Below are 26,452 nucleotides of genomic sequence, written 5' to 3' on the forward strand. Positions count from 1 at the left end.
CTTTAGTAATAAGTCCCATTTTGGAATTTCTTTTGTATAAATATTGTTATTCAATTTTCTATATCGAAATCGACAAGCCTAAAATTCAAACGACTTAATTAAGTTAGTTTTAAGAAGAATGAATGAGCCAATTAAGGACCTATATTTCATATATTATATGAAAAATATCAAAAGACAATAAAGAACATTTTTTGTAAAGGCATTTAATCGAAGCTTTTAAATTAAATGTTTTTGAATTTGTAAATTTTACTACTATATCACATTTGTATGAAGTGCCATTATATTTATTATCTGTGGTATCTTGACAGGTTTAATGTCTATGTCGCCGTATTATTGTGAAGATCGTTATTTTAATAATTTCTATAATAATATGTAGTTAGTAGGTATACTTTACTGTTCAACGCGTTTCTTCTCTTCGCTCTTTGTAGAATAAATAAAAAAAATGTTGTGTGGTTTTATTTAAAAACCACGGTAAAAGTGAAACTTAGGCACAAAATTATCGTATTTGTACGATAATGACTCCGAACACTGCTTTAGGGTGCACTCACACACATCAGTCACCGTCAAGTCACCGATGACTGATCGGTGACGGTTTGTGTACGTATCCACAAACACCAGTCACCGTCATGTTGTCCGTCAGTCACGTCGCCGGTTTGACTGAATCATTGAACACATACATCAGGTTAGTCAGTGATTAGACGTGTGTCACGCTAGAGAACATGTAGCAATTGACGGTAGCACGACGCTGACTGAACTGAGACGTGACGGCACCGGGTGAGTGGGGATAAAAGTATGATACATGTATGGAAAGATTATTTGACGTGCCTGACCGGTGACGTCACTGATAGATTTCGTGCCGGCGACTGTCGTGTGGGAACAGAGTCATACTAGAACTATTGATACATATTTTTTTTTAATCCTGTCCGGTGACGTGCCGTGACGGTGACTGATGTGTGTGAGTGCACCCTTATACCTACTCGGCAGCCGACCGTCACGCGACATGCGCTACACAGACCAAAAAGTTTGAGACGATGCGATGTAATAAAAGTTTCACTTTAAAATATACGTAAATACTTTTTACTCATAACTAGTTACCTAACTACTCATTTTTTGTAAGTCGGTTAAAATAGTTGATGCTATTCGTAAATAACGATATTATGATAAGTGATAACAATGCTACAAGGAAAAACGTAATTGTTTGTTTTGAATCAAAACGAACTAATTATTTTTTCCATGTTTTTTATTTACAGAATAAGATTTTCACAATAATACGTTATTTTCTCATTTTGGATTCTGTATTGTATCATTTTGTATACGATTTTTATATATTATATTTTATACTAGTGACGTGAATGTGATAAATGTGTGATTAATAGACAAATAAAGAAATAATTACAAAACGTCTTTTATTCCTATAACCTTTACCTATCATTATAAATTTTCATCATAATTATAGTTATCTTAAATTATTTCTGACAACAAATTATACCCGAAAGATTTGTAAAATAAAACAACAGTTGCATGATATAATTCGCTATTTAATCAATAAACGTTTACATTGAGACCCGCGGGTCTGATATAAGTACCTAGCAGTTACTTGGCAGATAGTTTCAACTTGGGGGTTTCAAAACATAACTAAACAAAATAGCCCGATAATATGAGCCGTCCTAATACCAAATGCAAAAAACTTATTTCATTGGAATAAATTTTATACCACTGTTTACATATACATAATATGCGATATTTGGCGATTGAATACACATTTCATTACATTTTCCGTAGTACTTTAGATTTATTTGAGGAAGATAATAATTTTTCTAACAGTCTTACTACACACCAAGTTTGACTCCTCTACCACGGTACGAGTCTAAGTTCTAACTTTAACAAATACTTAAATAAAGACTAGACTTCACAAATCTCACTAGTTGGAATTTTATATCGTGTAGACACCTCATTATTCACAGACAACATATTACATAGCTCTATATTATAATCTATGATTCATATAGACACACATTAAACATTTGCTACACATTATTGTAAAAATATAGCTACTAATTTTTGGAGATCATAATTATTAGCTTATATACAAATTATAGGTATTTACAAACAATAAAAATATATAACTTAGGTTTTATAATCAATATGTAAAATAAAAGATACAATAAAACTAAGTCTTATAGAATTAATTTAGTAGACAATCCTGCAGTGCCCTTATTATACGCTTATATTTTTCACTACAACATATTATTAGTTATTTAAAATAATTATTGATATTAATTTACTTAACTTTCAATGATGCTCTAAAAGCTATGCTTTAAATGTATATTATACATATTTTATATAATATTATGCCTTTTATTATTTACTTAAAGTATTATGCCTGTTATTTAAAAAAAAAATTTTTTCTGCATATATATTTTTTCATATCCAATAATAAAGTAGATTAGCTATGACAAGAGTCAACTGCACTACATTTTTCGTGCAGAACATCCGATTTCACGTTTTGTAATTAAAAAAAAACAGAGTCTAATTCCATATAATATTTACAATAATTGACTCAGATTTGGTAACATGTTTGCAGTGTTCTTTGTACTTATGTATTTAATTTTCTTATTTTTTGTTTGCCTGTTAGAATTTTCTAAAAATATATGATGACAGTACTTCCATGCCATACCAGACCAAGGCTTTTTATGATATTCAATACAAAAAGGAACACATTTCTACTGCGTATTAGTGAAGTGAATTTTCTACTGCGTATTAGTTCCTTAGAGAAGTGAATATTCATAAAGTGCATTATTGTATGAAAATTCGGTTTTATTGTAATAACTTTTTTATTTCGTGCTCTAACATATATTTCTAGCAATACAAAGTTTTTTTTATTAATCACTACGTATAATTTTTCTACACACCAATGTACACAATATAATTTTTCTACTCGCGCATTGGCACTGCATAAAATGGCCCCGCTACAAACAGATAATATATTTTTTTTTATTTTAAGCGTATACAGATAATCTATACACATTAAATTGTTATAACAACTTTTTTATATTATTACAATATTGATAATACCAGATACGCTATCAATGATATTTTTACAATTAAGAATAAATGCTATTTTTATTCAAAATAAAACGAAAATTTAAAGTAACAAAAAAAAACTAAAAACTTATTTATCAATTTTACTGGTAATAATAATTATATTGTATTTAATATAAATTTGTGCGTTAGTATACAATTAATAAAATGCGTTAAATGCAATGAATTATATTTTGAGTTTGTCTTACACTCTATTTATTTAATACTTTAAAAAGATTTGTTTAAAATACATAAAACTAAGGTAGCTTTAGCTCTATTTCAAGTCTATATTATGTGAGTCAGCTAATTAATTTCTTTAAAAATATTTTTTTCATATAAAAAGGGAATTTCAATATTTTGTTTTAATTTTGAGCATTTCATTTTTATTTAATAATCTAATATAAACATAAAATAACACAACTATTTGTTTAGGAGAGGAAGCTTAGTAGAAGAAAGATTCTTAGTGTAGTTCTATTGACAAGAAAAAAAATAACAGGAAGAGAATAATAGGCTTATGAAGAGAAAGAATAGAAAAATATATACTTTGTTACATGTTTGAAACAGTGAAAAATAAATCAGTATAGCAAGATAAAAAAATAGTATAAATTTAATGAATAAATTAATCCTTAATTAAGTTTAATTTTGATTAGCTCCAAGCAGCTTTTTAGAATAAGCTGTATTTTCTTCTGGAAATAATTTAAATATTTTAAGCTATTGCCTGAAATCAATTAAAATATATCGATATCCTTCAGATGCTCGTAATTTCTGTCCCAATAACCACCATTGTACAGCCAGTCTTCCTGCTTCGTGTACGGATTTGTGCCTTGACTGAACCACCTGTAAATTACATAAAACACTTTTAATTGGTAGCTCTTACAAAGTGTAAATAAGTGAAGTCCCATGTCCCCTAGTGGGGTAAGGGGCAGATGTATTATACATCTGTTTCACTAATCGATTTTTTCTTTAGAGACAAATAGGTGATCAGCCCTCTTTGTCCTACCAGACCGAGACCATCCTTGGCCACATAGCAATTAAAGAAAAAAAAATCATGAGTCATACTCCCTCCCAACTTCATAACTATTTAGTTTTGTAACCTACCTCGGTTGCCATCCATCCGGCGACTTCTTAAGCATCTTCCTAGCTGCTCGCTGCTTCTCCTCTAGCCGTGTCTTCTCTACGGCCGCTGCGTCTATATCTCCCTGCTCGAGCAGGCGGATGTCGGGCCGCAGCCGACTGTCCGTGGGACAGAGCTGGCCCTTCATGTCGCGTTCTAGCTCGTTGAGGGACATCGCGAATTCCGTGAATTGGTAGTACTGGAAGATTAGGTTGGGTTAGGTTGAAGAATTTGTATATACGTTGTACTATATAGATACAACGTAGAGGTAGACAACGACTGTTGAAGTCCATTTCTGATAAAAGTATCGATAAATCAGATGCAAATGAAATTTTCCAAAGCCCTAAAGGTTAAAGTTAATGATAACTATAACAAGATATATTCAACGTACCTGTGCGCTTGTGCTGGGTCTAGGACGAGCTTCCCAAAGAGTCACGGAGCCGGGAATGTCAATGTTGAAGGAGTCATCTGGTTTTGGGACCTCATCTGATGTCTCCGCTTCTTCAGCCTAGATAACCGTAATATGAAATGAAATATAAATTTCGTCAATAAGCAATAGGAGCAAAATAATCGGAAAATGATGAAGATAAAAAACCTTAAAGATGTAAATTTGGGCAAAATCTTAAATAGTCGGACCAATACTTATAGGCAGAGAGCATTTAAAATTTACAATCATTAAAAATTAAAAAACAGAGATTCTTCCTTATACTAAGAGTTTTGAATATGTCTCAGTCTAGTAATTTGCTAGTCTGAAAAACCAATACTCACATCTTGTATCGACATGGACCTTAGTGCGCCCACCTTAAAGCTGTTCAACTTAGCCAGCACCTTCTTGGGCGTATGCGCCGGCGTCTGTCCCGTCGCCTCATCTCCACGGTCTTTCGCCCACTGTTCGTATGCGGAGGCCGTGCAGCATTTTATGTATTGCGTCCATTTGCCATACAGGAAACGGAGGCGCTTTTTGCTGAAATTTATTATAGAGAAGATAGTTCAATTCCATTGAAATTCCACGAACCATTCCCTAAACCATGGCAATTACGGAAATAATTAAGTTAGTACCTACGTAAAAAGGCTCTATCAGTCAGAAATTTTCCAAAGCGTGCCCGAAAACAAATTATAAAAGCTTTTGGCAAAGGAAAATGAGGTTGTTATTTAGTATTTTATTGTTAATTAAATTATTAAACCTGCCAATGTTTCTATAATATTAACTCAGGTTAGTGGTTTAATCCTTAATTAATTGCCTTGAATTATAGTACTTTTCTAGATACCTTTTATTCAATTAAAAAAATCTACCTTCAAAATTATCACTTTATTTTACAAGCAAACACTTACCTCGGATCTGTAATAAACCCATCAACCCGATGCAGATCCCTATTATTGAAACCAGCGGGTTTGAAGCAAAGGTTCGCTTTGAGCCCAGCGCCGCCGTGGCAGGTGACCTCCATAGCGCCATACTGCTCGATCCAGAGCTTGCCGACGATCACGTTGTGGACGCAGCAGTTCACGTTGCTCCATGTGTAGGCTTCTCCCCACCTATAGTTAGGGATATAGGAATTGTCTCTACTGCATACACAAATTGAATTAGAACAGATCTTATATAGGTATATATTTTTAAGTTAAGGTTGATGTTGTGAGATAGACGTTTTCTTTAACCTATAAAACATGAATTATTGAAAATTGAAGAGCTTTTTCAATTTTCAATAATTATTTAAATTTAGATTACAATTAGATTTTACCGAATTACGCAATTAAACATAAGTGACGCAAAACCTCGATCAATAGGTACTTTTAGTAGAAGTAAGGAATAAGTCCAAAATATCCAATAGCAAAACTTCTTCAACTCCACTGCATTTCAAATATCAATTTGCCTTCGATTTGGATCGATCCCAAACTAGGTTACAGTTAAATTACCTGGGCAGTTCAACCGTGACGTGACCTTTGGGCTGTATCTCGACACTCTTGCCGCAGAACTTCAGTTTTGGGTGTACGGAACCATGGAACACGAAGTGGGGACTGTCTGCGTGGAACGCAGATACTGGTGGGTGGTGTGATACCTAAATATAGTAGTAGGTATACGAAATATAACTTTTTAATATAAATATAGGACAAACTATATAATCTCATGAGTGCTTATTGCATGAGCATTTATTTACAAATTTCTAATATGTGATAGGTAATAGGTATGAGAAACGGCGACTTTTCAATCTACAATCCAATAAAAAAGAATGTTTTATATTTGAACAAAATGAAAAACATGCTCTACTGATTAAGGCTTACATTAGAATAAAATCCAAATTATACATAGGGTAAATGAGACACGTGTGCTTATTATTCTTATAAAAATATATACAAAAATATATATAAAAATTTAGGATCAATAAAGGAATATAATTCCTTCTTTCGTATATATCTACCATGATTTAATTACTCGCCAAGTAAAGGTAAACACATTGAAAACAATCCTGCTAGTTTTATTTATGTAATAAGACATTCAAGAATCCTAAATATAAACCAATTATGAACCAACCTGTTCACACACGGCTCTGAACTCAGGCCGCTCCAGCTCGTACGTCTCCCCAAGGAGGGGGTTGAACGGCTTCCCCAAACGCTCCCAGTTCGACGCTAACGCACTTACTGCGAACGCTAGTGACATACGGAATTGTTAATTGCTGCTATGACTTGAAAATTAAATGAGGGAATCGGTCTGATGAGTCTAGAATGTATCGTATGAAGACTGGATGTAATTGTGTGCTAATTGGAATATTTTAACTTCAAAGTTGATTGAACTTTTGACGTGACAACGTCTTATAATTCGATAGAGCCGGCTGCACGCACGAAAAAACATGACTCATGCGGCGTTACCTCGCTCTGAGGCGTTCCATGTAAGGCTTGAAGTGCAAGCGAGAGCGCGGAACGAGCGACAAAGAAGCACAATCGGACGTTGTCACGTTCAACTTTCGTCAGTAAACCGACTTTACAGACAACCAATTTTTCATATAATTTTGTATACTTGTTGTCGTTTGGTATAATGGAGATATAACAATAGCTTCAACGGAGAAAATAATTAAGAAATATGAGATATTATTTCTAAGAATAAAAGCCGTCTGTACCGCTGACACAAGTGATAGCCGTTGCAAAGCATTCACATTAACATTACAATGTCTTGGCTGTAACCTTTCAAGTGTTCGATTTCCTACCAGCAATATATTCCATCCTGGCCACCGGATCCGATTGTTCTGAGGCCATCCTCAACAGATGAGCGTACTCCAGATACTCCAGCATTCGCTGCAGAAACGACAGCGGCTCATTGAAAACCACCGGCATCGTGATCTTTGACAGTTCCTTGCCGACGCAGTTCTTCAACACTGACCACAGGGAAAAGTCACCGCGGCTGAATTGGGCCACAGGAAGAGATGTCCTGGAAAATGTATGGCCAGATTATGTATCAGAAAATCTATTTCTAGTAATTTAAAGTAATATTAGGTATTTGGTTCTGTTAATTGTTTGGTTTAATTTAGGAAGCTATAATATCTACAAGGAACACTGTTTTAGAGAACTTCCTTCTTTCTTAAATTAGACAGTGAATTATGATTGTCATTTGCTTTTACTTTGAATTTTTAATTCCATAATACTCGGGTACCATCATAAGGAAGGTACCCGGTCCTTTGGAAGGCTTACGTGGGGACACGGATCCAACACGCAGAGGCCCTTTCGAGAACTTTACTGTGTTGTGAATTTTTAATTATTATTATCACATCAATAAAGAATTTAATTATCTCTCTATCATCTAATTATATCTGAAACACAAGGGTGCTCACATCTAAAATGACCAACATTTGATATTTTTATGAAAATATCTTGAATGTAGGTGCCCATAATATATTTGCGAGGACCTTTTTTTCCTTTAGAAAATTTAAAGGTGGTGTTATAGTCCTTTCAATTTACCCAAGAAATTACATTCATTTTTCTTACAAATAAAATGTTATATTCTTTTGTAAATAAAGGCTAAAAAATTCTCTCACGGACTCGTTACATACAAAAGGCGACCAAAACGAACTCAGCATCCCGAATTTGATCACATTGTGATGCAAAGACTTCAATTTAGTGTGACCTTTTATAAGCAACTAGCGGTCCGCCCCGGCTTCGCCCGTGGTACATATTTACGTTTTCTCTACGTAAAAACCATCCTCGTACTTCAAGGAATATAATAAAAAAAGAATTATCGAAATCGGTTCAGCCGTTCTCGAGTTATGCCCTTACCAACACATTTTGCGATTCATTTTTATATATAAGACTAGCGGTCCGCCCCGGCTTCGCCCGTGGTACATGTTTACGTTTTCTCTACATAAGAACCATCCTCGTACTTCAAGGAATATAATAAAAAAAGAATTATCGAAATCGGTTCAGCCGTTCTCGAGTTATGCGCTTACCAACACATTTTGCGATTCATTTTTATATATAAGACTAGCTTTCCGCCTGCGGCTTCGCCCGCGTTCCCGTGGGATTTCCTGGATAAAACCTAGCCTATGTTGCTCAGTGAAGATGCAGCTTTCTAATGGTGAAAGAATTTTTGAAATCGGTCCAGTAGTTTATGCGTGAAAACCATACATACATACATAATTACAAACCTTTCCTCTTTTAATTATTAGTATAGATATAGATATAATATTGATAACGATTGATATTTTATATTTTTAAGTTATTGAAGATGCGACTACAATATAAAATTACATGAACTTTAATGTAAAAAGGAAGACAAATACATTATAAAAATTACCTAATACCTTTTATATTTCACCAGTAATAAATATACACTAATTTATTTCACAGCAAAATGAAAATGCATGTTTGAAGCCTCAACTTTAAACTATTAACGTAATACGTAAATTTCCCTTCTCTTTTATCATCAAAGAATTTCATTCATGCCTGTAAAAATTCACGGGTGCAATGCTGATACTAAATACATTACAGAAAAGCTGTGAACTTTGTATATAAAAACATAGCGGCCCGCTCCGGCTTCACACGGGTATAAAATATATAGCTGGGCGGCCGGCCGGTACCGCCGCAAACGCTACGTCCCGCAATTTTTAAATCTGTAATATCTTCGAAAATATTCACTAAAATCATACAGTGTAAAGGGCCATATAGATCTATATTAAATTAACAATGTATTCAAGGTATTTAATTGGTTAAGGATTAATGCTGTATTGGTTAAAATCGCTTCGAAAATTAGCCATTATTTGTCGTAAAAAGTAAATGTCAAAAAAAAGTTATTGTGGGTTATCCATAAGAGATAGACATAATATACCACCGCGGACTTTTCTGTAGACCTTTTCAATGTGTATAATACTTAGTACATTATTTTGATAAAACTCGTAGGGTTCAGCCTGCGTTTGCAATGTAAGCGGAAAAAATGTAAATTTTTACGACATCACATTAGAAACCTCAAAAATAACAGTACTTCTCCACTATTTGATGGATGTTATTATACATATAAACCTTCCTCTTGAATCACTCTATCTATTAAAAAAAACCGCATCAAAATCCGTTGCGTAGTTTCAAAGATTTAAGCGTACAAAGGGACATAGGGTCATCTCAATAATAGGTAATTAAATAACGTAGAGAAAAATGCTATATGAACAAGTAACTTAGTTCAGTGAAAATAGATGTCGCTATACGCAATTGAGTCGAGTTGAATCGCGCTAGTGAAATATTTTTGTTGTATACTGATATAATTTTTGAATGGAAAGACACGACATGAAGAGCTTGGGAGTTTGCTTGGGAGTTTGCTTTTGAGCTTTATAATTTTTGAAAAATCTGACAGTTAGTCAGATTTGTATATAATGTAGTGGAAGTTGGAAGGAAGATAACTGAAGGGATTATCATACACGCCAAACTGAGAGAAAAAAGAGGCCGCCATAGCCCATAGGTAGAAAGCATTTTGTAGAAAATAAACAATCCTGCTGTTTTTGTAACTATAATACTTTTGTACTTTTATTACAAACTAGCCACCCGCCCCGGCTTCGCACGGGTGCAATGGCGGCCGGCCGGTACCGCCGCAAACGCTACGTCCCGCAATTTTTAAATCTGTAATATCTTCGAAAATATTCACTTTAATCATACGGTTTAAAGGGCTATATAGATCTATATTAAACTAGCGGTCCGCCCCGGCTTCGCCCGTGGTACATATTTACGTTTTTTCTACTTAAAAATCATCCTCGTACTTCAAGGAATATAATAAAAAAAGAATTATCGAAATCGGTTCAGCCGTTCTCGAGTTATGCGCTTACCAACACATTTTGCGATACATTTTTATATATTAAATGAACAATGTATTCAAGGTATTTAATTCGTTAAGTATTAATGTTGTTTTGGTTGAAATCGCTTCGAAAATTAACCATTATATTTTGTCGTATAAAGTAAATGACAAAAAAAGTTATTGTGGGTTATCCATAAGAGATAGACATATAGGTAGGTACCATCGCGGACTTTTCTGTAGACCTTTTCAATGTGTACAATACTTAGTACATTATTTTGATAAAACGCGTAGCCTGCGTTTGCAATGTAAGCGGAAAAAATATAATTATTTACGACATCACATTAGAAACCTCAAAAATAACAGTACTTCTCCACTATTTAATGGATGTTATTATACATATAAACCTTCCTCTTGAATTACTCTATCTATTAAAAAAAACCGCATCAAAATCCGTTGCGTAGTTTCAAAGATTTAAGCGTACTATGGGAGACATGCATAGAGTATATATCTTATATATAAAATTCTCGTGTCACAATGTTAGTCTGCATACTCCTCCGAAACGGGTGGACCGATTCTCATGAAATTTTCTGCGCATATCGGGTAAGTCTGAGAATCGGCCAACATCTATTTTTCATATGTACCACGGACGAAGCCGGGGCGGGCCGCTAGTTATAATATATATATCATATTGTGCACAAGCCGGCGCATTCTTTTTCTTAATCAGAGCGCATTCTAAATTTCAATCTCAAAATTAGAATTCTGATTAGTTTTGTTTTTGGTCGATTTTTTGTATAAATACGGGAACTGTGTACAAATAAAATCATTACAATCAGAAATGTCTTTGAGTTAACAACCCCTCTACAGTTCTCTACAATTGGTGACCCCGACGGAGCAAATAGAAAACATGGAAGAAAAAGACTAACTACACTATGAAGAAAAGCACTGCGAGCTGGCCTCCGTCTCCATCCAGTCCAGGCTGCTACCAACTTTTACAGAGACTGCCTACCGAACCAAGCACATCTACAAAATGAATTAAACAAGTATCTAGTATCTACATAATAAAAAGAAGAACGACAAAACGCCTATCGAATGGACTACTGCAGCAATTGAAGCTTTTGAGAAACGCCGTCAAAGCATCACAGAAGCGACAACATTATGTTTTCCCATTCCTTGCTGCTCCCTTGCCATCATGACTGACGAGTTAGAAAAAGAGAGATGCCAACACCGTGAAGTGCATAACAGGCTTAGGGAACTAGAAATGAAGTTCGAAGGTTTGACAACACAAACAAACATGATGATGGGGACAAAGGAACAGGCGTTTGAACAAGAGGTCAATGTTAGGGCTCTGAAGCAGTGTTATAGGGAGGCGAGAGAAGAAATCGATGAACTGAGGCTGTTGATGAAGAAACAGAATGATCAGCTGAAAGATTAAAGTACCTCCAAGCGCAACAATTAGTAGCGTCAAATGGACATGATGAACATGGACAACTCTAGAATCAGTGAACAGATCAATTTGGAAATACAGAAAGTGAAGTCAAGAAAAATGTTCGCTTCGCTTGAGGGGGGGACACTATGGGAGACATGCATAGAGTATATATATATTATCATATTGTGTACAAGCCGGCGCATTCTTTTTCTTAATCAGAGCGCATTCTAAATTTCAATCTCAAAATTAGAATTCTGATTAGTTTTGTTTTTGGTCGATTTTTTGTATAAATACGGGAACTGTGTACAAATAAAATCATTACAATCAGAAATGTCTTTGAGTTAACAACCCCTCTACAGTTCTCTACAGTACAAAGGGACATAGGGACAGAGAAAGCGACTTTGTTTTATACTATTTAGTGATTTGACTCGAACCGACGAAAAACCTTTCCGAAAGTTTTATCATTAGTCGTCTACATAAGTAGAGATAAACTACGATAACATGGCGCGCCCCTCTAAAATTCAAAACGTTTGAAAGTATTTGTGAAAGTATTTACAATGCACCACCAAGATTCACAACGCATGTGTGCGTAATGAGACGGCCGTCAAAACGAGGATTTGTTGCTCGACTAGTCACGCTCTAATCGCTCATTATAGACCGGGAGATACTGACACAAAATTTCGAGTCATTTGTAACAAGGATGGCGGTTCTACAGGGGTCTTAGTACGCAATGACAAAAAGAAAAATGATGGTGTGAACGCTGGTACCGGTGTCTTAGTCGCGTGGGCGTTTGTCGAACTCGTCGGAAAAATAGCGAAAGTCAAACGATTTGTAACACAAAAATTTTAGAATTTACCGATAGCCCATAAAAAAGTAGTAGGCGGTAGTGTCATGCCATACTTTTCCGGTGTGACTTACAGCCCGCCATACCGACGCGAATGTGTTGATTTAAATAAAACAATCATTCAACCATTTGTACCAGGCTAACTTTTGCACAGGTAACTATCGTCGTGCAGCCATTTACGAAAATCGCCATGCCATACTTTTCGGACGATTCCAAATGGTCGCCATACCGCCGAAAATCTGCAAAAAATTTTTATTTCGCCAAACTTTTTGTACCAGTATTGCATTTGGATTTTTGGAGAGTATTTGATAAAATGTGACCATTATTATATTTGCCATACTTCTAGTAGGGGGAAAAAGTGCTGTTATACTTGAAAACTTAATTTATTATTAATTTATATAAGTGAGGATTTCCAACACTTAGATCTTTGAAATTTTGTATTTATATTTGTTGATCCTCAAACTTACAGGAAAAATAAGTGCCATACTGTTACAAATCGTTTGACTTTCGCTATTTTCCGACTAGTTCGACTAACGCCCACGCGACTAAGCCGCCGGTACCAGCGTTCACGCCATCGTTTTTCTTTTTGTCATTGCGTACTAAGACCCCTGTAGAACCGCCATCCTGTTACAAATGACTCGAAATTTTGTGTCAGTATCTCCCGGTCTATTATTATTAGTAATGGCGCTGCATTGACGTATTCTATGAAAACGACAACTTATGATTAGTTGACCAACAAATCTGGACGTAAAGTACTAAAGACGAATACGTACAACTACATACAAACTCCTTCGTAAGGATGTCACTACACACATTGAAACAGTAATTTGGAGGGGCGCGCCATGTTATCGTAGTTTATGGGCTCTTTCAATTTATGCGTTTCGTATCGGACCGCTACAGTGCCGAAGCGGTGCGTTTGTCGTACGGCGCACGGCCGGTCGTTTGTTTTCATACAAAATGCACGGTGCGGCAACAGCGCGGCGTCCGTACCGCGAACGCTCGACAGCAGGACGGCAACGTCGCAAGTCCCATAGGGATGTCGGAAATGCGATAAAGTATCGATATATATCGTATCGATGTTTTTTGAAAATATATCAATATCGATATTGATATTTTTATTACAAAATATCGATATATCGGTATGATTTGTCATTTAACAGAGAATATTCGTGCTCTAAAAATTAATTTTTTGGTCTAATCTAATTCAATCATCTTACATTTCTACGGGTACTCAAGTATAGAAATACGCGCGTTTTGAGGTTATAATGTATAAGTCAGTCGTGGTAATTATACGGACGGGCAGTTGAAATTGAAATTGACTAACAGAGTTACCAACTTAAAAACCAAACTATAAATTTAAAACAGCACTAGCATACAAACGCACGGCAGTCAGATACGCTTTCAATTTAAGCGTTTGGTAACGGACTGCTACCGTACTGCAACGGCACGGCAGCGGGTTATAACTAGCGGCACGGAGAACGTGCGGCAGCGGTCCGATACGAAACGCATAAATTGAAAGAGCCCTATCTCTACTTGAATGTTAAATTACTTTCATTTTCAGGAGCTAGTTATGCAGGGTCCAGACTGGTGAAACGTAACATGCAATGTAACATGCAATGAAAGAATTCACCGTCCACATTGCTGCAATGTATCATGAAAGGTAACACACTTTGTAACAATTTCTCATAGTTTGGACGTCTTGCGCGCGCGAATTGTGCATTACACGCGCATGCTACGAGCATTACAAGCCGCGCGCGGAGCGATCCGAAATTTGTCGGTTTTTCGACGAACACAAAGGGGCGCGTAGTGTGCGCGGAGCAGCCAATGTGGACGGTCGTTTGAGAACGCAACGAACATGGAGGACGAGACTGCGTGGAATGAGCAAAAGAAAGGGTCTTCGGCGTGTTTTCATGAGTTGATGTATTATTAATAATGAAGTACTGATAATCGTCATAGCAAGAACGTGGTCTTCGGACTCCATGCTTCGTGTGATCTACCGGTTTGACGCGCACGAAAAAAACGTGTATCGAAGGGCCGTGTTCGCGGCAGAATGGCGGAAACAGACGAACGCGGGATGTTCGTAGTGAATGCGCGTTATGAGCGCGCTATGCGTCCACACCAGCAGCGAACATGCAATGAAAGGCAGAATGTTACATTGCATGTTACGTTTCACCAGTCTGGACCCGGCATTAGAGAACACGACGGAAACCTGGCCCGTCATTATTCCCGTAATTGCCGAAAATTCAACGTCTATTGTAAAATATGGACCAATTAGGGTAGAAAAAATAATATTCTTGTAGTTTAATTTGAGAATCAGGCTCGTAAAGAACACTATGTGTGCGTCCACACTGAATGCGCGGTGGCGGCGGCCTAGGCGGGCGCGACGAGCGGGCGCTCGCGGTGGCCACACCGACGCGCGAGCTCAAGTAGCGGTTCGACGTTTTTCGGGTGTTGCAAACTTTGGACGATTTGCTATTTTTACTGGACAGTCCGATTTTGAGATGAGATCATTATAGAAGTTGTACACGAAATAAATAAAACAGAGGAATAACGGGTGAATCTTATATGAAGAATTGAGATTATACCCTACAAAATTACTGTGGTGTATATAAGTGTTTTAGATTGAATCGCACTTATAAATAAAGAAGTTTCACTTCAACAATTAAGTATTTACCGCTATTTTACGAAAAACAATAAAGGATATAATATAAGAAGTCGAGCGACAAGACCGAACTGGTTTGATACCCCCGCCGTCCGCGCATTGGGTCGCTTGCTGACTAGGCCCGTAGTGTGGCCAGAACGCGCGGATAGGAGAGTTTGAAAACTACGCGCGCTGGCTCGCTCATTACCGTCGCACTAGGCTTCCGCCATAGTCATTTCAATGTGGACGCAAAGGCGCGTTTCATACGTTTGATAATTCGCGCCCGCCGTCGCAACCGCGCTAGGCTCGCAGTGTGGACCTGCACTATGATGTATAGACTACAAGCCCGCATAGGACAAAAATATGGGTCAAATGAACCACCAGGGGACATATCTAGAACGATAGCAGAGCAAAAAATAATAAGATTCATCACTATGCCGTCACTTGTAAGCTGGAGCTAATGACCCCCTGGAGTGGGGAAAGAGAGGGGATTACAACTCTCGATTTTTTCCCCTTGTCCCCATGATTTTTGTACGGCGTTGCGGAATAATGGATTAAAAGCAGTATAGCAATAGTATGACACAGATGCCGTACATGGTCAAATGACCAAATTTACCCCCGGTAACTCTCGGAAATTAAATAAAAATTCCGACTTGGTGGACCACCATTTTTGTACGGCACTGAGCGGTTTCTTATTATTTTTAATGGATCTATCGATGGTTAAGAATGCCGTACAAAAATATATGACCAAAATTTACCGAGTCTACCTGTACTTTTCAATTCTCATCTGCACTCAGTTGGACAGCTTACAAGTGACGGCATAGTGATGAATCTTATTATTTTTTGCTCTGCTATCGATCTAGATATGTCCCCTGGTGGTTCATTTGACCCATATTTTTGTCCTATGCGGGCTTGTAGTCTAGTAATAAAAAACGCTTTGTGTTTTGACTCTTCTATTTTACGACCACAACATTTGGGACTCCGAATTCGGGACAAGATGAAGAAGTAACTAGGTAACTATTATAAAATATGTAATCGACAATTTAATTCGGTAAAACACTGTGAAATAAATATTTTATTTTATTTTCCAATACTGACAACCCTACCTGAGATGCGAAAGTACGGCGTAGAGCCCTAGCCGGGGCGCTTCGTTCAAGGTCACTCCCGGCGATCAATACTGCCGCCCGGAGTTCCCGCTCAGGGCTTCCATCATAACAAATCCGAGAATTGTATAATTTCCGTAAACAGATGTACAAATAATTACTGATTGCAGTTTGATGTGGATTTTATAAAAATCTTAAATCGTAATAAATAATTTAGAAACGACCCCGAATTTAAACTGCTAACATAATAAAATATATTGGTAAGATATAGAGTGGGAACATCTTCATTTTTTATAACAATAAGATATTGTACTTGACAAAGGAGATGAAAATTGATGCAATATACCTAGAGCTCAACCATAAACCGCAAAGTAATTTTCTTTGTAACAGAAAGAGCAATGTTTGCTTCGTTCCACACACGTGAACGCTTGTGACTCGACTCTTGAGGTCTTGTGAAAGAGAATATTAAATTGTTTAGAAAATGGAGATAGACGTTAAACGTCCTGGAATCAAATTACTTCTTTGTGTCTCCTACACGTCTATTTATTCTCTCCTATACGTACGGTTATTAATTATTTTCTCTGAACTAAACTGAATTTTATATTACATATACACTATACAGTTATTATAATTATTATTGAGCTATCTTTCTCTATACGTTCCGAATCGAACAGATCCAACGTTATTCCAACGTGAATGTAGCTAGATAACATAATATCTACCGGGATATTATTGTTTAGTGAAAACTGAAATCTATAGTATTATATAGGTAATATATATGACGGAAGAAGGTCCCAAAGGCTATTTTTAAAAAGAGTGACGTCAGTGATGCTGACGTCACCATCATCAGGGCAGGCACTCATACTCGAAGTAGAACGCCCGTAGGTATTTTACTGCCTTTTTAATCTACGTGGAAATTATAGAGAGAGCTCCGAACGCTCCGACGTTAGAGAGTAGTATATTCTTTGGCTCCGAAGGCCGGCGGGCGGCGAGTGAATGTGCTCTGTGCCGTCGGGCGCTCGCATTTAAAGCAAGCCATGACTCACAAGAATTAGTTTGAGTGTTGCCATTTGAATTTTTACAATGAATTTTTATCATTTTTAATTAACAAACATTAATTATTTCGTTAATTTAATTATTTCATTACATTAATCAATCACTTATTTAAAAAGATCAAAGTAAATTTTAGCTAGTTATAATTATTTAGTAGTTTGAGGGTAGTCGTATAACGTCGTTGCGCCGACATATACTATATTATCATTTATCTGTGGTGTAATTATGCACAAAATTAATTAAAATTGTGAAATACACCATATTTTAATAATCCTGTCTTGTTGAATAAAGGAATTATTTATTTAAAATATAATAATAAATGGGTCATCACACCTAGAAGACTCGTGATACCATCGGAATTGAAGTTTATGTAAAACTAGCGGTCCGCCCCGGCTTCGCCCGTGGTACATGTTTACGTTTTCTCTACATAAGAACCATCCTCGTACTTCAAGGAATATTTATTTTAAATGCGAAAGTAACTCTGTCTGTCTGTCTGTTACTCAATCACGCCTGAACTACTGAACCAATTTGCATGAAATTTGGTATAGGTAGAGATATTTTGATACCCGAGAAAGGACATAGGATAGGTTTTGTCCCGAAAATCCTACGTGACCGGGTTTTTCTCTGAAAACGCGGGCTAAGCCGCGGGCGGAAAGCTAGTTTTTATATATAGCTAGCGACCCGCCCCGGCTTCGCACGGGTGCAATGCTGATACTAAATACACTACAGAAAAACTGTGAACATGAAAACATGATAAACATAGCGCACGCTCCGACTTCGTACGGGTAGGTATAAAATAGATAGCCGGGCGGCCGGCCGGTACCGCCGCAAACGCTACGTCCCGCAATTTTTAAATCTGTAATATTTCGAAAATATTCACTTACATCATACGGTGTAAAGGGCCATATAGATCTATATTAAATGAACAATGTATACAATGTATTTAATTGGTTAAGGATTAATGCTGTATTGGTTAAAATCGCATCGAAAATTTGCCATTATTTGTCGTAAAAAGTAAATGACAAAAAAAAGTTATTGTGGGTTATCCATAAGAGATAGACATATACCATCGCGGACTTTTCTGTAGACCTTTTCAATGTGTATAATACTTAGTACATTATTTTCATAAAACTCGTAGGGTTCAGCCTGCGTTTGCAATGTAAGCGGATAAAATGTAATTTTTTACGACATCACATTAGAAACCTCAAAAATAACAGTACTTCTCCACTATTTAATGGATGTTATTATACATATAAACCTTCCTCTTGAATCACTCTATCTATTAAAAAAAACCGCATCAAAATCCGTTGCGTAGTTTCAAAGATTTAAGCGTACAAAGGGACATAGGGACATAGGGACAGGGAAAGCAACTTTGTTTTATACTATGTAGTGAAGATTTGTTTTTTCTTCCAAATAAAGATTTTTTTATTTATTTGAATACGTACCTAGTGTAGATTAATTCAGTTATTTCTTAAGAAAACAAATGTGAGTGCACTAGCTATATTGAAGAAAATGTAGCCAAGTTCAGTTCACAGTTCGACAATGGTTTATTGCTCTAGCCTCTACCTACTTACAAATCAAGGACCACTAGAAATGGCTAGAAACTACGCTATACTAAAATCCATTTAGAATTAGAGCTTGAAACAATAATACCTTTTTTCTATTTCATAAACTTATTCTGGTCTATCTAAAAGAATCATATCTAAGTACCTACTACGTTCACTTAGTAATCCTTTCAATTCCAACTCCCGTAATTGTAATTGGTTTCGTTGCTGAATAAAGCGTTTTTATTTCTTTTGTTCGACCGTATACTTTGAATAATAGACCCTTCATTTGACGTTGAATACCGTACTTATGTTTTTTTGTTTTCTTATTGTTTGCATTTGCTTTTAAGTCGATGCTGATTTCCTTAAATTCTGGCTGAAAAAACACTAATTAAAATTATGAAAGAAAGCCTACAAATTAGATGTTACCCGCAGGAGGTTATAATATAAGCTGAGCAAACTTAAACGTTAAATTATATCACCACTTACAATTCTCTATTGACAAAATAATCACTAGGTACATAGTATAAAACAAAGTCGCTTTCTCTGTCCCTATGTCCCTTTGTATGCTTAAATCTTTAAAACTACGCAACGGATTTTGATGCGGTTTTTTTAATAGATAGAGTGATTCAAGAGGAAGGTTTAAGTATATAATTTATTAGGTTTTAGACAAAGCGGGCGAAGCCGCGGGCGGTAAGCTAGTAGTTACTAATTTAGACATTATAAACACAAATATTTTAGGGTACAATAAAGTAAAACTTTTCACATAAAACACAATAATATGTATCCTCTATTTCACTCTAAACAAGAGAATACTTGTATCGTTAAATGTTCAGCATGAACGTTACATATTGGTTTGTAAAAACAGAAATTCAATTGTGTCCGAAAACAAGGCACGTACGAGTGGCATATGCTGCACATGAATAATTTCGACGCCTGCAGGCTGCATGTAGGTATACGATGTGAATACTGTAAATCAAAGCCAGACGTATTGATTTATAGCCATAGCAGTTGCTATTGTATTAAATGTCAACGTTGGAGTCCTAATGACATAGGACCTAATGACATAGAAATAGGGACCGGACTCACAAATAGTATAACTGACGCACTCATGAAACGTCTCTGCTTTAGTAATATTTTTTACTTTTACTAAACTTTTAGTAAACTATGCTTTTAGTGTAAACTAGTTGGTGTAGTGGCTTTTAGGAAGTTATAATTACAAATAAACATGGGTACAAACAGGAAGGATAACTTTATCTGAAACTCAGTTTAATTAACGACAACGAAGTCAGTAATGTACCTAGTTAAAGCTTTCTGCTTGCGATAGAGAGCGTCGTCTCGTATGTATTTTGGAGTGTACTTATATCTAAATAGTTAATAGGTAATATTTCTTAGTTCTCGTAGGTATAATAAACAATGCAGGTTTCTTAAAAATATATCGCAATCGAGATTCGTTATAGGAAGGTTAAATTTTCACCAGCGCATGTTTCCATCTCTTCCAATCTATATTTCTCTTACCTTATTCCTTGCCTTACATTTTTATTTGTTTTTACCTTATGTTTACCTTACATTACCATAAACTGTTTAATTTACCTTATGATGAAAAGAATTAGGATAATTCATAGACATAACAATCTCATCTAAAAGCATTTTCACAGCAAATTGTCTCCCTCAACGAGAGAAGAATTTCCTTAGAGCAATATTATGAGACGGGCTTACAAAGTTAACAACAGGGATGTAAACAATCTTGCGAGCAAATTGCGTGGGATAAACTTGTTATGTCACTTGCAGACTTGATTAACTGAGGCCGAGGGGATGAACATTGAACATGGTTAATTAAAATGTCGAAGATTCCCGACACTCCATTATTGGAATTTGATGCTTATGTTTCTTATGGACAACTGAATCGGTTATTGTTGTGTTTTGGTGGAGGTGGAGATTAATTTTAGGGGACAATATTGATTGTGAATTTATGACCTCTTGATTAAACTAACTACAATAAACTGATAGGCAAATGAGACTTGGTACTTATAAATGTTACAAAAATGTAAGTTAGTCCTTGTAATTATATAACTTATTTAATATTTGCATTGTCTCTATACCTAAAGATTCGAAAAACTGTGATATAAAATCAATAGACCTACTATAAAAATGTACTACCTATAAAATACTTCGAATTGTAGCTAAAGCTAAACTAATAATTTTTCACCACGATTCAAACTGGGTGCCAAATTTTGGAGAATTTACTTTTATTTACTCAACGTTGGCACAGACACAGAACCAAAAATGCATTGATATCTAATTCTTTTTTATTTTTAAAACTTTGTATTAATGTAGAGTTTTCTTCATTGATTTGAGATTTCTTAGTTTAGTACCTACAAACTATAGTATTTTTACAAACATTTATAAGCAATATAACTCTTTTTATGAATGATAGAATACAGATTACAGCTCAATTTCCAAAAGCTTTTCCTTGTAAACGTTCATGCGAATCCTCGTCGCTCTGTCCTGCCTAGTAAGAATGTTTTTAGACTGTAACATAGGTAACATGTGCAACATTTTTATTTGTTTATTGATTTATTTTGTTGGACATACGAGCTGCGTGTGCTAAGTTTATCTTTATGAATAACCTAAATAAGTAATAAAGGTAAAAACAGAATCGAAGAAGGCAAAAGAACAAGAACAGAAGAAACATCGCATCGCTGGTGTTTGCGCTTCTGTTCGGTTAAATGTTAGGTACACTATTTTTTTTATCTCGAAGCTCGGAGGTGTCTCTTGGAGGTTTTAAAAATTAGACGTTAAAAGTCAAGTGGCATATAAGAAATGCTCTTCGATAAAATTTAAGACGGCAAATATTCGACGTTCTACAAGTGAATGCTTATTGCGTCAACACCCTTCTCTAGAGTTTATAAGTAGACTCTTTATCTATCTACTTAGTCAAAGGACGTCCACTATTGGAGATAATCCTTGCCCAGAGATTAAAGTTTAAAATTGAGCTTTTGAGCTGCGCTCGTAGGATAGTAGTAGGATAAATTTTCACCACACTCTGGAATGAAGGCGATACGTACATCAAATGATTTGATTTGCCATTGGCAATTTCGTATACGTTTGTATACAGTAATCGTAAATTCTAGTTAATCTAAATTAAATACAAAAGAATTGTAGTATTTTCAAAATATATAGCTAACTCTTTAGAGAAAATGTACCTTGAGGCTTGATGAATTGATTTTATTTCTGTGTAGTTTTTTTGGATACATGGTCTGGAAGAGTTGAGAGAAGTTTATGTAGGTACTTGGTAGGTACTAAGTTCTGCATGCTGCGTAGGTAATATTCTAATATTAATTATTATAATATAGACTTTACTATATCCGTCCCTTTATGAACACATGTATGCAAATATGCATATGAACCTACCTACTCTACAAATCCTAACTAGTAGGTATATTAAAATATCTTTAACTCATCATCATCATTGGCCATTTACGTCTATTTCAGACGATTATCGTAGTCGGTAAGGAGTCTCTATCTACTGCACTTCTTACGATGGCAATGTACTTAGTAAGTAGTCTTTAACTAGAGCTTATAATAACTTACCTATATTTGTACTGCCTGTGAGCATTATCTTCCATCTTACAACCACCGACACCAGCCACTGTATTCAGTCCACGCAAACACTCCACTCAAGTTTTTTAATCTGTGCCTTTGTTTTTCATTTATTTTATATCCATTCTAGAATTTGAACTGTGGTGTAAATAATAAATGAGCGAGTGGTGATTGATTTGCATTGAATAAGTTTAAAATAATTTGGTAACCTGATTTTAAACTAAAGTAGATATCGAATATTATTCGTCAGAGCCTACGAGTTATTCGGCGAGAATTTTATAGAAAAACTAGCGGTCCGCCCCGGCTTCGCCCGTGGTACATATTTACGTTTTCTCTACATAAAAACCATCCTCGTACTTCAAGGAATATAATAAAAAAAGAATTATCGAAATCGGTTCAGCCGTTCTCGAGTTATGCGCTTACCAACACATTTTGCGATTCATTTTTATACATATACTAGCGGTCCGCCCCGGCTTCGCCCGTGGTACATGTTTACGTTTTCTCTACATAAGAACCATCCTCGTACTTCCAGGAATATAATAAAAAAAGAATTATCGAAATCGGTTCAGCCGTTCTCGAGTTATGCGCTTACCAACACATTTTGCGATTCATTTTTATATATAAGAGATGTATAAGATTTAATCAAAGTACAGTAGTCAGTAGGTAATGTAAATAACGCGAATGTTTATCGTTAATTTTCCTGTAAAATAACATTCTTTATGATTTTAAAAACGTCATGTTATCAATTTTTTGTAGAGTAATTGCAATTATGGCTGATCGATGTAGGTATACCTAGTAGGTATTGTAGTAGTGTAGGTATTGTACCTGATTTATACGACTTTTTACTTAGAATTTTATATCTTGTGTTATATCTCAACTTTTTCTACTTTATAAGGCAGTATTGTTCACAAACAAGATTGTTTTGCGTTAGAGCCCTTATCTAACGTACCCCTAGTTCTCTACCTTTATCAAATGACATAATACCCTGCAAAAATCTACAGACAAAGGACACTTTGATAAATGTGTTTGACATTACCAAAGTAGGTCAGGGACACAAGGGTACGGCCCGTTTAGGGTGGGTACATACTGTATAACTACCTGATATATACGTGTATTTCATCTGAAAGGCGTAGGCGTAGGGTCCTTCAGTGCTGAATGTATTCGAGGGAAAATGCGACAAATTTTTTTCATATTCCTTATGTAAGGGACCTACCTAATACCTATCTCGGAGTGATATTTTTTGTAACAATATGTTGCTTTTTATCGTAGGTAGTTTGATTGTGGTATGGAAACTATGTATACAAAGCTCTCTACATAATTTCCTAAATAACAACAATAATAATTGTATTTGCCTAAATAATCAAAGTTAAAAAGGTTCATCAGATTAGATTAAGACCAATTTTACCTCCTTTGAAACTAAATCCAAAGTCATTAAAAGATTAAAAGCCTTGAGATAATCTGAACTCTAAAGAAATTAAAAAAGAAACATCGTGGGCGCCTCCTAAGGGATTTAAGATTTCTTTTGCGTCTTGACCCATTTCCAACATTGTAATAAGAAGAATCAAGTTGTTATACGACGTGACAAGTTTAGTAACAGAAAATTCTTTAAAATACTAACTAATTATTTTATATATACAGTGACATTTTTAGATCTAGATGGAATGGAACATGTAGATGAGAAAAAGTTGAACATTTCTTCAGCAAAATGTATTCATCTTGTATAAATTAAAAGCAACGTCCAACTTGAGCGTATTTTTCATCTAGCAAGATTAGACTTTTACAGCATTCATCAGTTATGAATGTTAAAATAACATTTGAAGTGCCTTTTTAGTATTCTAGAAATATATTTTACAAGGTTATCGTAAATAATATGAATAATATTTGATTGGGATAACTGTAGAGAAATGCTCTATTTTTTATCAAAACAAGTAATCACAAATATTGTGTGAGACAAACTCTTAACTCACTGTGTATATTACACACTTGTAGATTATATTGCCTGTGTGAGTCAGAGTCTATATTACATAGGCCGGTTTTATACCACAGTTTACATATTACATCGACCAAGGACTTGGGATAGGGTAAGACTACGACAAGAGAAAAACGGTATTAATCATTGAGTTTCGCGTAGATAAGATAGAGAAGTTGAATAAAGATAACATATTTAGCTCTATTCTATCCTTGTATTTTTGTTAAGTCAGAGATCTTCCAAAAGCTGGAAGCAGAATACTGAGCTTAGCTAATCATTATTCAATGTAGATCCAGCAATTCTTTATGTTGTGTTATTATTTGTGTTAAATTAAATTGTGTAGAGTAAAGATAGCATAAAGGATTGCACCAAGTACGGTTAGCGCATTTCCTCCCCTGTGTAAAACAAAATATGACTCATTTGCTGGAATAGTGCCAGACTTATTCATACCTTTGGAATAACCTCGGAGGACCTTGTGAAGATTTTTCCATTTTATTCGATACTGCAGTACCTCTATTTTATTTCTTTTCGATTGCATAAAGCAGTTATTACTTATTGTTAAAGGTGAGGTGAGGTCTATATGAAAACTTATATCGATATGATTCTGAATTCTGAATATCGCTCTAAGAATTTTAGTGGAAAACTTTGTTGTAATAGCTATTTCATTGCCTCTTTTCGAACATTAGAGTTACATATTATGAGAGAAAAGAGAAAATATTACCCTGTAGGTAAGTAGAATGTATAGCACGCACCCTTAGTCACGTCTGTGAAAAATGAGCGAAGTTTAAGAATGCGGGAATGGCCGTGGCATTTCGAGTGACCCCGATGTGTCTCACAAATTTTGTGTACAATGGGAATGTTGCAGATATATCATTGTGCATACAAACATAGTATTTCAGTTATATTTATTATTTATTTATATTTTTTATTTATTACATTTTTCTGTCTATCTTCAATAGAGAAAAATATAAAATAGAATATTATGCCTATGCTTAAAGGTCTCTATCCTTGTCTCTATCTCTACCCAGGTGTTAACTGTTAAGTCTATATTTAAACGTTTTTTATACCCATATGACCTGATAATTAAGTAGGCCATATACCTCTTTCATTAAAAATAAACTATGAAGAGGATCTATCTATTCATAAAGTGAACAACGTTATTAAATCAAATGAAATGTATGAATCGTATAATCTCTGTTCATTGAGTTATTAAATCGCTTCATCCCTTACGTCCTAATTTACCGGCTACCCTTAACCTCAAACTTGAAATCGATACCTGCCTACAGCAATATCAAATCACCACTCGCTGTTAATTGGATTGGAATTACGATTACCAACCGATCTAATTACATAATATTTAAACTCACGATATTTTTTTAAATGAGAGTCCAAAACGTAAAGCACGTGTGCACTGGCCGAGCGCTGCGGCGCAACTGGCTAGTGGCTATATCCCCGAGACTGGCGGGCGCCTCACGCCACCCACAGCTTAATGGCGCCCAACGTGGGCCGACATTAGATCGCGTATCGAATTCACTCTGTTTCCTATACATTAGCCGAATAATTCATATAGTTACTTAACCATTCCACCACCTCGTTTCCCCTATTTATCCCGCTTGATTACGTAAATAAAAGCTCTTTGGATCGTTATGGATATAGCGCTATTCCATTGAGTAGGATTGCTATACTTCGTAGGTGCTATTTGCTTTGGATATCGTTATAGAAGTATTGATTTCGGCTACAAAGGTGTTTATACCGGCTAATATTGTCTGGGGTCGGGAAGGTCAAATCGGTCGCTTCTCTATCTCTTATTTATAA

The 26,452-nt window shown here is 35.5% G+C and overlaps 1 protein-coding gene and 1 long non-coding RNA gene across 3 annotated transcripts; both read right to left on the reverse strand.

Moving 5' to 3' along the window:
- Positions 1-370: 370 nt before the first annotated feature.
- Positions 371-1,107, reverse strand: LOC149488080 (uncharacterized). The gene is made up of 2 exons (XR_016315808.1): positions 966-1,107; positions 371-531 (listed from the first exon to the last, which is right to left on the reverse strand). It is a non-coding gene; the product is annotated as an uncharacterized LOC149488080 (long non-coding RNA).
- Positions 1,108-1,517: 410 nt separating this feature from the next.
- Positions 1,518-26,432, reverse strand: LOC149488081 (oxysterol-binding protein-related protein 1). Of its 2 annotated transcripts, XM_089696907.1 has the most exons (10): positions 25,914-26,432; positions 22,660-22,806; positions 7,393-7,613; positions 6,723-6,838; positions 6,107-6,249; positions 5,528-5,728; positions 4,964-5,159; positions 4,587-4,703; positions 4,180-4,394; positions 1,518-3,918 (listed from the first exon to the last, which is right to left on the reverse strand). In XM_089696907.1, the coding sequence occupies exons 2-10, from the start codon at positions 22,692-22,694 to the stop codon at positions 3,810-3,812; spliced, it is 1,353 nt and encodes a 450-aa protein (XP_089553033.1). In that variant the 5' UTR covers positions 22,695-22,806; positions 25,914-26,432; the 3' UTR covers positions 1,518-3,809. The 2 variants fall into 2 exon arrangements, with proteins under 2 accessions (XP_089553033.1, XP_089553034.1); XM_089696908.1 differs by lacking the exon at positions 25,914-26,432 and having other exon boundaries at positions 22,660-22,893.
- Positions 26,433-26,452: the final 20 nt, after the last annotated feature.

This window comes from Colias philodice, chromosome 6, assembly GCF_061535455.1.
Source record: "Colias philodice isolate Cphi_HAF_F1 chromosome 6, ilColPhil1 Martin Lab GWU primary, whole genome shotgun sequence".
Taxonomy (NCBI): Eukaryota; Metazoa; Arthropoda; class Insecta; order Lepidoptera; family Pieridae; genus Colias; species Colias philodice.